Genomic DNA, 14,660 nt, shown 5'->3' on the forward strand with positions numbered 1-14,660 from the left:
AGAAGGTGATCACGTGACCCTGGGATCATCAGTATGAACCAGTTGCCAGGCATTCAAAATTTGATCATATGAAAGTGGAGATGCTGCAATAGTCATAAGCATGAAAAACAGTCATAAGTCATTTTTTCAGTGCCATTGTAACCCCAGTCACTAAACGAAGGGTTGTAAGTCGAGGACTACCTGTAGTTCTCACATTTGTTAGAGATATGAGTGTTACATATACAACCAGCTGCAAATGTCCTTGTTATTAAAAAATTTGACTGCACTGATTTAAAGGAAAGATGTTAGAAATAAAATCAAAAATCCTCTTCCATGATATACTAAGAATTCCATCGGCTGCAATAATTTTTACTAAAGAGGACTCTGTGAGATTGATGTTTAGAAAACAATTACTTTGCGTTTAGGCAACTGCCCAAGAGCCCAACACTGACCACATAATCCTGGATTATTTAAAGTTAAGGAAAACTAAAGATAAATATAATGGAACATATATTTTGGAATGCTAAGTGTTCTTTTTTAAATAAATAAAACCAGACAAATGATTCCATGACAGAAGTAACTAAATAAGAAAAAAAGAGCTCAAGATGTATGGCAGTTCCTGAAAAAAGATAATGAAAGCAGAATTGCAAGGAGGGGGGGGAAAAGAAATGACTCGAAAACAAGGTTATACAGCTGCACAAAAACTTAGTGAGAATCAAGGAAGCAAACAAAACCTAAGAGGTGGAAGGACATCACATCACCAAGAAAAAGACAGTTCTTAATTACAGAGAAGAGATGAGAACAGCTAAAGGTCAGAATGAACCGAGGCTGATGAAACATGTTAAGATAAAAAAAACCCAGGGCTTCTTCAGATATGTTCAAAGTAAAAAGAAGAAAAAAGTACATAATTACAATTGCAAATATTAACACTTAACAATAGCAAGAGAAAATAGAACTACTCAAATCCTATTTTGCTTTGTCTTTGAATGAATTTCATCCCAGAGTACTGGGATTTTGCTGATATACTGTGTTGACATTGTGAAATCCTGGAGAATAAAAGTATCAGATGAGTGAAGAACAAATTGTTATTATCATCCTAAAGACCAGCAAAGAAAATCCAGCAAACCTCCTTAATTAGGTCAGGATTTCAGTAAGCATAAATTACTGTGATTTCTGCAAAGCAATTGCCACATTATCTAATGATGTTCTAATTAGCAATCTAGTTAAATTTGAGGTGGATTACTTGACAGTGGGTGCCAAACAGGTTGAAAAAAGAATGCTTAGCAGCAGTTGAACAATACAGTGTTTAACAGAAGTTACAGTTTCTAATTATTTATTTTTTAGTAGTCAGATGGCATCTTGAGGATTTTGTCCAGTTCTAAGCCTTACACTTTTAAAAAGGTCTGGTCAAAATCAGATTCAGAGAAGATCTGGGACTACAAACGTAAATATTGGTGAAAGAAAAGAGAGATTCTTGGAAGGTTGGCTTGATATATCTGAAAAAATATTGAACAAAAGAAAGTTATATCATGTTTTTCTATAATCCTAGGATACACAATAATAAATTTTAAGTTACAGGAGGAAGAGTTGGTGAAATGCTAGCAGTAATTTCTTAAGAATAAAAACAGTTTAACAATGGAATTAATTACTGAAATCTGTAGTGGGTTTAGAAGACATTCTCAAGGAGAGGTGGACAGCTGTCTATCAAAGTTTGATTTGGATTCTTGCACAGAATAGGCAGCTAGTTTCAATGGCCTCTTCCAGTTTGATGACTCTAGTAAATGCATTTGAGGGTTATTTTTCTTATACCAATGCTCAGCTAATATATGTGCAGGTTCACTATTATAGTTGTCCTGGTTTTCTACCTTTAGTTGTAGCAAAACCTGATCCTTTTGTTTTAGGCCTGTAGTTTGCCACAGCTTAAGAAATTTTTAAGTTAAGGTTTATCTGAGCAAAGTGAATTTTGGCACAAATGTATAGATATATTTACTGGGAAGTAAAAGTAAAATATATAGATATATTTACTGGGAATATTCCACACTTTTATGAGATAAGGGGTATGTTTGTTTGTGTGTATGTGTATGTGTGTGTGTGTGTGTGTGTGTGTGTGTCAGAGAGAGAGAGAGAGAGACTGTACTGTGAATATTTTAATAATTATAAGATGCCATGGGCAAATGAAATTGGCAGCACAGAAGTTTGATCAAGACTGTGGGAAGTCAGCTCCCCAGAGAAGGAAATATTAAAAGGACAGAATATATTTCCTTAAAGGATTTTAAAAGCAGAAACCAACCCTGCCCCCAAGTCTCTCTGTCCCAAGCACAAACCAACTCTATAGAAATGCAGATGTGATAATCTTGTCAGGAAACTGGGATTAGGAAGAAAGATCTCTAGAGTCAACATCAGCCACAGCCCCAGGGAAGCAGGGGACATAATAGGACATACCCACAACCATCAAGAATCCTAGAGGGGCACACCTAGGCTAAGGACAGAATATGTGACAAAGGAAATACAAAGCTTGAAACAGGAAATAACTCCAGACAATAGAGTCCAGGGGGTATAAAAACCCACTACCCACATGTGCTCAGCCCTTCTTTTTCTATTGGATCCATCTTTCTGTCTGGCTTTCCTCTGCAATGAAATTACAACCTTCTTCCCAAAGCAGTTGCCATGTTTATTCCCCGCTTGGAGGAACCATGATGAAGACTTTTCTTCCTACAGTATGGTTGTGATAAAGTTGCATAATATGAAATGAAATCTCAGTTTATAAAAATTAGTATAAAATTTGTAGTTCATTGCTTTGCCGGTGATGGTGATTTTTAATAAAAGGTGCTTAGAGAATTTTGAGCTGTGCACCTTTGCAAATTGTATTTCTTGGGTATACTAAATTCAGTGAATAATAAAATAAGAATATGACAGTTCTACTAAATTCTGGACAAGAAAAGCTGTTGGCTGTTGATTTATGTCAACTAAAAATATGTATGGCAGCTTATGATTTTTTTAAAAGAACGGGTTCTCTGTTTTCCCTTTTTAAAACAAGTCCAGCAACCTGCCTGTTTTTCTCTTTTTAAAACAAACTCACTGACTTAAAATAATAACCCAATCTTCTTGACATAACACTGAATATCTACCCACACAGCCAAAAAGTTTAGAAAGTTCAGAATTAATTATAGCACTCTTCTAAATTAATCCTGCATTTGTCAGACACATGGAAAGAAATTCAATTGTGATGTCAGTAAGCATACATTTTTTCATTGCTTTGAGAGAATTACTGCAATTAAATTTTTGAGGAAAGTTACCATTTTGATTACCTTATAGAATTAATTTAAACTTATTGCTACCTTGCCCTAAAATGTTAATTCTATAGTTTCTGTATATTGCCATAGTATAAAAAGGATTGTTAAGGGGAAAAAACCCAGAAAGATGGACTAACACTACTTTTACCTGTAAACCCCACTCAACAGATTGTTTCTTTATTTAATGACTAAATAAATGTTAAAAATCTATCCTGGAGTGTCCTTTTCTAATTTTAATACCAATCTGATCTTATTTATGGGTTTTCATTTCATTTTGTTTTGGTTTTTGTGGTTAAGGTAAGTTATGAAAGTAGAGCCAGTTTGGTGTAGTTGTTAAGGAACTAGACTGAAAACCAGAGACCTTGAATCTTAGTCTTGCTTTAAGCACAAAGTCATCTTGGTGACTTTGAACCAGTCTTCCTTTATTAGCCTTAGGAAGAAAATGGCAAGAGCAAACCACTTCTAAAAATCTTGCCAAGAAAATGGCAGGGACTTCTCCAGGCAGTTAACCAAGTTAACAATAATTTGAAGTCTGCCTGTCTGTCTGTCTGTCTAGCTACCAACTACCTACCTATTCTAACTGTTGTAAATAATACCTTGTTTGTTCTGGTTACCATCTAAAACAGGCATCTTCAAACTTGGCCCTTTTATGACTTGTGGACTTCAACTCCCAGAATTCCTCAGCCAGCTTGCCTGGCTGAGGAATTCTGGGAGTTGAAGTCCACAAGTCATAAAAGAGCCAAGTTTGAAGACCCCTGATCTAAAATGTCAAAGAGAGATAACTATCTTCAAGCCAAAGTGATTTAGTGGAAGTATATTGGAAATGAAGGCTATGGGTGGCTATTTTGTATATGTTCATTCAGATTTTATAGGCATGCACATCTTCTGCTACTTGCTATGATTGCCATATAATGTGCTTTCACAACCCTTGTGAAATACTCAGCTTCAGAAAGATGCCTCAGAGTATGCAGTGTTGCAAATGTAGCAAATGCACCCATTTAAAGTAGCCACATTTTTTCTCAGGATCATAGGATAATTATGGAGGACAGCTGCACAAAAAAATGCAGCTTTTTATAGAGCTGCAAATAAGTGCTATTTGTATATCCTGCTGTACTCTAAAATGCTGTTCTGGAATTGAATCTGAAGGGCTGCATAGTTTTCCCACTTAAAGGAGAATCTATTTTTTAATTAAATTAAAATTTAATGCAACTTTGTTGTATTTAAAATTAATGGTTTGGAAAATATGTCTATATTTTTATTGCATATTTTTTACATTTTAAAAAAATTTGCTCCCTCTTAGATCAGCGTTTGAAGAAGAACCAGAAAATACTCCTTCAACTTTGCTCGAAGAGCATGCAAAATCAGAACAATATGGCACAGCGTAATATTGCCATGGGATTATTCATAATGACTCTCTTATCCTTGCTGGATGACAGTTCAGCCTTCCTGTTGAATCAGCGTCTGAAGGGAAGATTTCAAAGGGACCGGCGGAATATCCGCCCAAACATCATTCTTGTTCTTACTGATGACCAGGATGTAGAACTTGGTAAGAATTAAAGGGTTGTATGATACTAATTAATAAATATGATATACTTTTCACCGGTCCTAGAGTTCACTTTAGCTAGTTTCTGCTGGTACATAAATTTGTCTAGATCAGAGATGAGGAACCCATATTCAATGGTCTATATCAGTATTTCTGAACCTTGGCAAATGTTAAAATCTATGGAATCCAAAATTATCCAGCCAACATGAGAGTTGATGAGTCCTAGAGTGCTCCACTTGAAGCCACCAGCATTGCCATGTTATATCATTAAAATATGGAAGCAAAACAACCGAATTCTATATTTTAATTTCTGAAGTATTCTGAGCGGTTTTCAGGGATGGGAATAAGAGTGGTTTGGCTCTTCAAAGCTTCCCACACTTCCATCTTTTATCCTTCTCAAAACATGAATAAAGACCAATTCCTTCCAGTGCATCATACCATTTCTGGATGACCTTCTACAGGCCTTCAGAAGGGCAAGATGTAGTATTGATGCTTCAAGCTTCATTCATCCAGGTAAAAATTCATGTGTAAACTAAAACAATCTGGGAATGAACTTGCATTAAAAACACAAATTGCTATCTAATGTTAAATGAAGTGCATTCTGTGCTACACAAATGAATTTCTGTTTGTGCAGTGTGTTTTTCTGCCTTTCCTAACATCTAGTAGATATCAAAGCACAAAGCAAAGTCATTTGTTTAAATCATTTGTTCAAATGCTTGGAATTGATAGGGACATACCTTAATAATAAAATAGGCTGTTGTTTCTTTGATTCTAGATTTCTAGGAAATGAGGCAGACTTTGAGAAAGGAATTAGAGCTTCACATTATTAGGTCAGGCTGGCACAAGCTCTAGTTTTGTCTTCATTGCACATCATAAGTGTACTAAAGAGGGCTGTGTTTGTTGCCACACACACTTACATACATATCCACAAATAAATATTCAAAGGATAACATGGAAATAGCAGTAAGACAAGAAAACACATTTAATTATATGTCATATAATTAAAGTTGGAAGAAGACCTGGTTAGTTTTCTTGCTGAAAAAGTCACTTTTTCTTTTGTGTACACAATATTTTACTTGTCTAGAAGAATTAATGTCAGGTTGCCATCTTTCTGACGAAGATGGATCATTTCACTAATTGAAGATTTAATTGTTGAGGAACAAGTTTAATTATGTTGTTCTTACAGTAACAATTTGTAGAAATGATTATCTTAATCTTTGCAAAATTGTTTAAGTACTGGTAATTAGTTATGATAATATCAGAATATTTTTATTAGATTTATGCCATATGTCTAATTTAGAGGTGCCAAATCTCAGCCCCAGAATTTCATGTAGCTTTTGAAAGCCTCTACAGCAGACATGTCAAACACAAGGCCCGGAGGCTGGATCCGGCCCGCAAAGTGGTTTCATGTGGCCCTTGAAGCCATCCTGGAAACAGTGAGGGATAGCCCCCACTGCCTTGGCCCTGGCCCAGAGACCCTCCGTCTGCCAGAGACCCTCAGATCTGTCCCACTCCTGCCCAGGCCCCCATAGGCACCCTTGATGCGAACGATGTAGAGCTGGCCATGCCCACCCAGTAGGCCATATGCACTCTAGCCATGCCCACCCAGTAGGCCACGCCCAACCTGGCCATACCCACCTGGCCCCCTGAGGGCAACTGCAATGCTGATGCGGCCCTCAATGAAATTGAGTTTGACACCCCTGCTCTACAGAACCCAGAAACCATCCCCCAAATAATGCCAATACTAGTGTATCTCCAATTTCCAAATGAGCATCGTTTGAAATGCATTGCATTTATATTTAATTCTGTAAAAAGTAAAGGAGATGCTGTAAAAGTTACTCAAAATGTTTATACTATAAACATTTTAAAACTGACAGCTTTGGACTTTGCAAGGTGAATAGCTTAGAAATGGTTATTTCTCTCATGTTTTTAATAGACTCATATAAAAAAAACATGGTATTAATCATTGTGAGCTGTCCTAAGGAGCACTGCAATAAAACTATTTATTTTTGTGTAATAGAAATTCAAAACACTTTCATTAATACTATAAGAAGAGTCATAGTTATTCATGGGTGGCTTGTTAATTTTGCTGATGTTACTTTTTTAACATGATTTAAAATCATAAAAATTATTTACATTTCCTTTTAAATTCTTAAGTCATAGAATATATCTACTGCATCAAGGAGGGAAATGTTAGTTTAATGAAGCATTTTTGGGTGAGAATCTTATGTGTCTCAGAGCTAGACAGACCTGTTTTAATAATGCATATTCCAAAAAGCTTTGCACATTATCTCACAGTCTCTTGTGACTAAAATTCAGAGGGTGGTCCTTAAAAATTTATCATGATCTGTTTTATGCCTGCCTGCTTGTCTCTGATGCAATTGGCCAAGTTCTCTGAGCAGTAGAGTTCCTTACTCTAATAATCTGTTGTACTTCTGCTGATTTCAAGCACAATGGCTCATGTGTCCAAACAAATTAAGATCTGCTGGACAAAATGCATCTGACAAAGCCATCTGTGAGATCATATAGTGCTTCAGAATACGAATTGTGCTTAAAAATTGGCTTTAGGCTACTGTGTCTAATTTCATTTGTCTGAATGGATATATATATTTTGATGGATACAAGTTCCTATTGCAGTCTGGATCTCTTTCAAATAGAAGTAAACTAACAGTTCTAAAAGTGTTCATTTTTTGGTCTTGCTGCAGGGATGGAATTGAGAAGAATATTGATCAGAGAACTATTACATGGAAAGGCAAAATAAGTGTCTGTTGTTTTAGTTAGAACCCCAGGGTTTTAAACAATATATTGGGTAATACTGAGATATTACTGAACTTAACTTCTGAGGATACATTCTTAAAGGTTGCAGGCATAACATTGTAATTCACTGATTTCTATGAAGTTAACGTATCAATAAAATACTATATCAGTAGATCAGTTCACTACAATTAGTATCTTGCAGTTAAATACTTAACAAATAAAATCATGTTAAACAGCAAAGAATGGCACAAAGAATACCTACTTTTCAACAATAACAATGCACAACTTATATTTAGTGTTTTTAATTCCCCAGCCCTTCTGAAATCAGTGATACATTTTTTTAGTTATATGTGAAAAAATATAAAAAATCTGGAAAAATTTTGTACTGCTCTACAAGTTTAAAGAGGTTAAAGAGTAAGGAGCAAAAATTGGGATAGGAGGCAATATCTTGCTTTTACTCTAAAGGCAAACAGTCTTCATGTAAATAACCAAATAAATTTTTAACAAGAAATGTTCACCCAAGATATGTAGATAGCAAATATGTAGCGATCATATAGTTTTATATATAATCACAATCACATAAGGGAAAAGAGGTAAAGTAGTAAACAGACAGTTTTGGATAGTTTGTCCCCTCTCCAATATAATATTTTCAAAGTCAGTGTCATTTCTGGTTGAACAATGCTGCCACTGTATTACTAATAGGAAAAATAAGTATAAATGAGTAAGAAAATACATTGCAGACTAGATTGGTAACTCCAAATCAAAAATCCAAATCTCAGTAATAAATAATTCACTATCACAAACTATACACTTAAATGATCTGATTGGTCTTTATGAGATGGCATAGCATCACATCCATACAAGTCTTTGCAAGATATAGTTACACTTAGTTGCAATATTCCAGTATGTTACATTAAAAGTGGATAAGGACTATGTTATATATTCTTTAAACCTTTGAAAGGCTTGCCCAATGTTTGTTAGGGCACCAGGCATTGTTCAGTATAGTAATGCTGTGCCAATAACTCCTAAAATATATGTATAAATAATCTACAATTAGAGAAGCATTCTTCAAGCCTTGTCCTCTACAAATAGCACACCAATATACTTTACAGTATATCAAGGGTCCCCAACCTCCAGGCCAAAACCCAGTGCCAGGCCACAGTCCATTCAGAACTGGGCCACGGAAGTGGTGGGTGAGTGCACACATGCAAAACTGTCCCCTCTCCCCTGCCCCTCTGTCAGTCTACCAAGCCAGAAAGGTTGAAGACCCTTGCTGTATATGACCCATGTCTAGTGCAAAATGTTGTGATAAATGCTGGACCACAGCCACTAGGTATGAATTTATTTTTTCTTGGGAGAATGTAAAATTTAGGTTGATAGCCAGAGCGTTTGGGACTCCTGTCAAAGTATAGAAATCTTCAATCCCACCTAATTTTGGAAAAGCTTTGAATGCTACAATTACAATATGTTGGAGGCATACCCCATGTTTAAATTTTCTACTAAAATAAATATATTTAGGAGTGCAACTTTAATCTAGTTCTGCCTTACTGAAAAGAAATATACTGTTATTCTGCTTGTCTGTGGCAATGAAGAACAATAAGCTCCTATTGTCTTCTGGGGGAGTATTTAAAATAGCTGAAAATTGGTATTCAAAATTTTTGTTCAAATACATAAAATTCCTTTTAATCCTTATTCATATTCATAAGGTGGGTTTGTTTCAAATTTACAAAATAGAGGTAACTGGACAGGGCCACTTTCTTCAGCTGAAACCAATGACTGCTATTCTTAAAAAACCATAGCAGACATTTGAAAGACATGAACTACTGATATTTGCTACTACTGTACATCACACACATCAAGATTTTTTAGATTTTGGTTTTTGTGTTGTTTTTTTAAAAAAGGATATTTTTTAGATTTTATATCCACTTATTTTTTTTAAAAAAATTATAGGATTTACTTTATATTTGCAGTAATCCCCCCAAAAAAAATGTTCCAGAAATTTGTTTAGGATTGGTATGATTGAAAAGAGCTCCAAAGGTATAGATTACCCATTTTCTGTTTAGGCATTAAACTTATACAAGCTTCTATATCAGCTACATGTTGATGTTTTATGTCCTATTACAGTGGTGGCGAACCTATGGCATACATGCCAGAGTGGGCACTTGGAGCCCTCTCTTTGGGCACGTGCGCCTCGCTCTTTGGCTAAGTTTTCGCATGAAAGCCATTTCTCAAACCCTTTCCTAGCCAAAACAAGCCTCTGGAGTAAGCACGCTATTTTCAGCTTTGAATTATATCAAATCTGACACCAGAAACAGACTAACAGATGACCTGAGTGCTGCATATGTTGCTTTCAAACTTACAAAGTATAAACCAAGGTTAGATAAATTATCAGCATGCATACAACAGCAAAAATTGTATTAATTGTTCAAAAGAATGCCAAATGCAAACCTTTACCTTTCAGTAAAAAGTTGTTTATATCATTCAAAGCTTTCTTATTGTGTTTTTCTTTTAAGACAAAAGATGCTAATGTATGAGTTGTTTTTTCTAGACTAAAACCTCAGTATTCAGATGAAATTGCCGTGTTGGCACTTTACGATAAATAAGTGGGTTTTGGGTTGCAGTTTGGGCACTCGGTCTCTAAAAGGTTCGCCATCACTGTCCTATTAGATTGCCATTAGCATAGTTTTGCATATATATATATATATATATATATATATATATATATATATATATATATATATGTGTGTGTGTGTGTGTGTGTGTGTGTGTGTGTGTGTATTATGTATAATAATATATGTTTATAATTATATGTATATAATTTATATTTATAACAAAACTTCAATTTTATTATACATTATATATAATAAAACTACTAGTTTCTATTCTCCAGAATTCATTCATTCAGTTCAGATTCTTCAAGAGTTGGTGATAATGGTGTGATTTCTCTAATACAATGCAACCTGGTGAAAAAACCAGCTCAATGGAGGTCAATAATTAGTATTATAGGTTGTAATGTGTCACATATCCATTAAATCTGTACTGCACAAAAGGTTTTCTTGTTTCATTTTGTAATGTATGAAATGCTTTCCATAAGTTAGAAATCATACCAATTAAATATGCTCAGATTTCACTGTGGAAAGTGGGACTGGGAAAATCTGAGAATTTTATATCCTGGGGGCTATCAGAGCCTCTTAGTGATTGCATGCTAAATTTCTGTCTCCCAAACCAAATCCAGACATTTTCAGACTATGCTGGTTCAGAAATTTGAAAAGTTCCTATAATGTTTGTCTAGAAAAATACAGAGCTTCTACAATTAATTGCTATGTTGCAAAATATATCTTTCATAGTGAAAGTTTTTCTTTTATGTAATTTGTAGTTGCTAACAAACTATAACAATTGGAATTGGATTACAACTAAAGCAAAGCAAATTTCTTTGTTTCTGTTTGACCGTTCATCATTTCCAGACTAAAAGTGGTAAAAAACAGAGCAGACATTTTAACAAAATGGGCAGAAGGGTGACTACTGTAAATATCCTGCTCTATAATTCTGCTTCTAGATTTTTCCCTTTACTTCTAAGCCACGTTTCTTGCTATTAAGACTGCAAGAATATATGGAAAATGCCTCCTAAGATCCTAAAATAGTCAGACACAACTCTATAGGAGTTCATAGAATTAAGTAGTAGATAGAGATTTCAGTGTATAACTCTTATCTTTCTTTGGGATCTGCAATGAAAGAATAAGATTTGTATAACAGACATATGTACCATGTTTTCTCTTTATGGAGAATTTGCATTGTAGGATTGAGTGAGAATATGTATAATATATACATATGTATATATGTATAATATATACATAAACAAGTTTCAATGTATATGTGTTTGAAAGCAAGACTGATGTAGAAACTTTTCATGTATGTAAGGCATTAACCTCTTTATAGAAAATTTCTTGTTTTTCCACTTTACAGAACAGGATGCCAGTGCAATGTCTGCATGTTACCTAGTATAATATATTATAGGGAACCAAGAGACCAAGCATCATCCCTTGCATATTGGCACTGCTTCCATTCCAGTGCATTCCAATGCATTAAAAACATTTTGAAGACAACCTTGAAATTGAGCCTTGGTGGAGCAGTGGGCTAATGCCTCCTTAAGTAACACCAGCTGCCTGCAATTAGTGCAGGTTCGCATCCCACCAGGCTCAAGGTTGAGTCAGCCTTCCATCCTTCCGAGGTAGGTAAACTGAGGACCCAGATTGTTGGGGGCAATTAAGCTGACTTTGTAATAATGCCGCTTGGGGTGTGTGTGAAAGCCCTAATAAGCAGGCATATACATAGTCTTCGGAGAAGGGCAGGATATAAATGGAATTTTTTTAAAAAAATTTCCATTTGGGCCAACCTCAAAATAAAGAAAACTCCACCCAAAGTTTCCAACATTTTTCTGAAATAAGAAAAAAATGCCTCTTGCCTAGTTCCATACTATGTGCAAAAAGAAAATAGAATTAATTGGATACACATGCTTATCCATACATATGTTGTATGCATTTGTTGTGGTCATACACAAAGAAATTAAGAGATTCCTACTATGGGAAGCTGAAAGGGATCAAGCAACCTTTCTTCTTGAAAGACTAGGAGGTTGGGGGCCAGAAGGAGTAATAAGGCAGGTTATTTAAGTTAAGAAACCAAAATGAGTAAAAATTTGTTCAGATCTCAAACACAGCAAATTTGATGTGATTACAGAAGCTTGAAGCAGCTTTTCATCTCCTACAGAGTCCCATAAGATCCCAGCATATTTAGAATATCTGGATGATTTAAATTCTATTAATCTTATGTAATGTCCATTTTTTCATGATATACAAAAATAAATATGGTTTAAATATAACATTACTACTAAACATTGCAACATAACTGTTAAACTGTCTGGAATAGTTTGTCTCTTTCAGAAATAAATATTTTGCTTAGTTTAGTGTGCCCAATTAACAGATAAGTAATGATGTTCCACAAAAGGAATGAATCAGCTGTTTGGGAGATTTTATTTCCTCTTGCATCACTTGTCTTGGGAGACAGGATAAAGGAAGGAAGTTTTTGTTGGATGAGTTGCCATTGTTTTAAAATATTTAAAGCCAGTCTTTTTAAGACTGTAACAAAAGGGAATGTTTACCTTTCACTAATCTCCCCTTTGGATTAGCTCTCAAACTAGAAAGATTATAGGTTTCTGAACTAAGGACTGTTGATCTGTAGGCTCTTGTCATTACAGGGGATTTATTAAAAGAAGTTAGTGTCCGCAAGGGGAGACATAACACGTTGTATTATTTCAATAAAAATGACTTTGTCATTTTAAAGGGTTATTAAAATTATGTTTTAATAATAGAATAACAAAAGATTGATGAAACCTTGGTTCATTAAAGAGGAAGGAGGCAGAGCTGATAAGATTATGAGATTAACCTTTTAATAGTTTAATTAATTATAAAATTTCACCTAAAATGTCTGCTGCATTTTTAAAAGAGGATGGAATAACAGGAAATAAGTACATAAGTACATAAAGATTTTTACTATGTTTTTATGTTGTAAACCACTGGGAAAAATTTGTATTGAATCTGGCAGTATCTAAAACACAACAAATCAATAAAAACTAACATGGACTTAATCTATTTCATTTCAGAAATTACTTTCTATTGTATGATAAATTTGAGCATACATACTTTTTGCCCAAGAAGGCATTGTAAATAAGTTAATAACATAGTATCTAATAAGAAGAACAGGAAAATCCTTTTCAGCTGTTTCCTCCATTGCAAATTCTTCACATGAATTTTTCTGGGTATCACTATAATTAATGGCCCTTCCTCTAATTTGCATTTGGGCAATAATTGTGTATAGCAGATGTGACTCAACTTATATCCAGGATATACTGTTTTATACTATTGTCTGTTTTCAATGTCTGTTGCTGCTAAGAGATCATTTGGAAATTCCAAAGTTTATAACTTTCATCTTGTAGTCTATTTTGAGGTTTGGGGGGAAAAAAGAGTTTAGGCAAATGAAATTCAAAATGTATACGTGCATGAATTCCTTTTTGGTCTGGATATTTTGTACAATATATCTAAAAATGAACAACCAGTTGAGAAATAGTCCTTCACTGCCATTGCAAATGTACTCTTTTGGAAATGAACTTTTCCTTTTATCAGTAATTTGTACACCATACTGAATATAGAAACTAATCAACCACATGCATTTGTAAAAATCTTTAGGACAAATTAAAATTTGAAGTACAACTGCTACAGATCAAACAATTGTGGCCTAGAAATCACAGGAAATAGTCAATGATGAACATTTTTATAGTCTATTAATTATTTTTAGTTTATAATTTAAGAGTTTGATAGATAGTCATTCACCATGAACTCAATGATGCTTAATTAATGTAGTGGCATGGATTTTAATTGTACCAATTTCTTTGGCTATAGTATGTATTTTGTACACTACAGTTACAATAAGAGCTGGAAATGGGGATGGGCATGACCTTTCCTCTTGCTCAATAGTTGATCTTTGCTAAATGAAAAAATCTGATGGGCATTTTCCTTGGATGTGCTTGAACGTGAGCAACATTTCTACTACTTGATTAGGAAGTGAAGATGTGAAGCACCAGATTGGAGACAGATCATCTTAAAATAGATTTATTTATATAGTCACTAAAGATTCACAGTGATAATGAATCTTATCTATGAAATCACATTTCAGGAAACAGAATAGCTCTATCTGTTGAGATTGTCTTGCTTGATTATTTTGTTTTGTTTCTTTAGGTTTTTTTTCTTTGTGTCTGATATGCTTCTTTAGATTTAAAGCTTCAAGCTTAACTTGCTGACAATTTGGAACTGACATGCTGTTGTGCTATTTCTGTAGCATACTGTTAGCTTGAATGTTAATACTGGATTGTTTGGGTTTGTTTGTTAAACCTTCAAAGAGTTTAAAACATCAAAGCTTTTAGTAAATGTATACTTTTGCAGGAATAAATAACAAATGTGTCACCAATTTTCCTTTGCTTAAATGACTTTGTCGTGATTGGCTCCTTTGACTTGATACTTAGGATGAAACTTCTGCAT

At 34.4% G+C, this 14,660-nt stretch overlaps 1 protein-coding gene across 4 annotated transcripts in view; it reads left to right on the top strand.

Annotated features, from left to right (window-relative positions):
* Window positions 1–14,660, top strand: part of SULF2 (sulfatase 2) — a 307,964-nt gene that overhangs the window by 210,208 nt on the left and 83,096 nt on the right. For all 4 annotated transcript variants that reach the window (XM_081325671.1, XM_081325670.1, XM_081325669.1 and 1 more), the window contains one exon: window positions 4,573–4,818. In XM_081325671.1, the coding sequence (XP_081181797.1) occupies window positions 4,626–4,818 (193 nt within the window). In that variant the 5' untranslated portion in view covers window positions 4,573–4,625. The remainder of the gene's footprint in view (window positions 1–4,572; window positions 4,819–14,660) is intronic.

This window comes from Vipera berus (assembly GCF_964194415.1).
Source record: "Vipera berus genome assembly, chromosome: 3".
Classification (NCBI taxonomy): Eukaryota; Metazoa; Chordata; class Lepidosauria; order Squamata; family Viperidae; genus Vipera; species Vipera berus.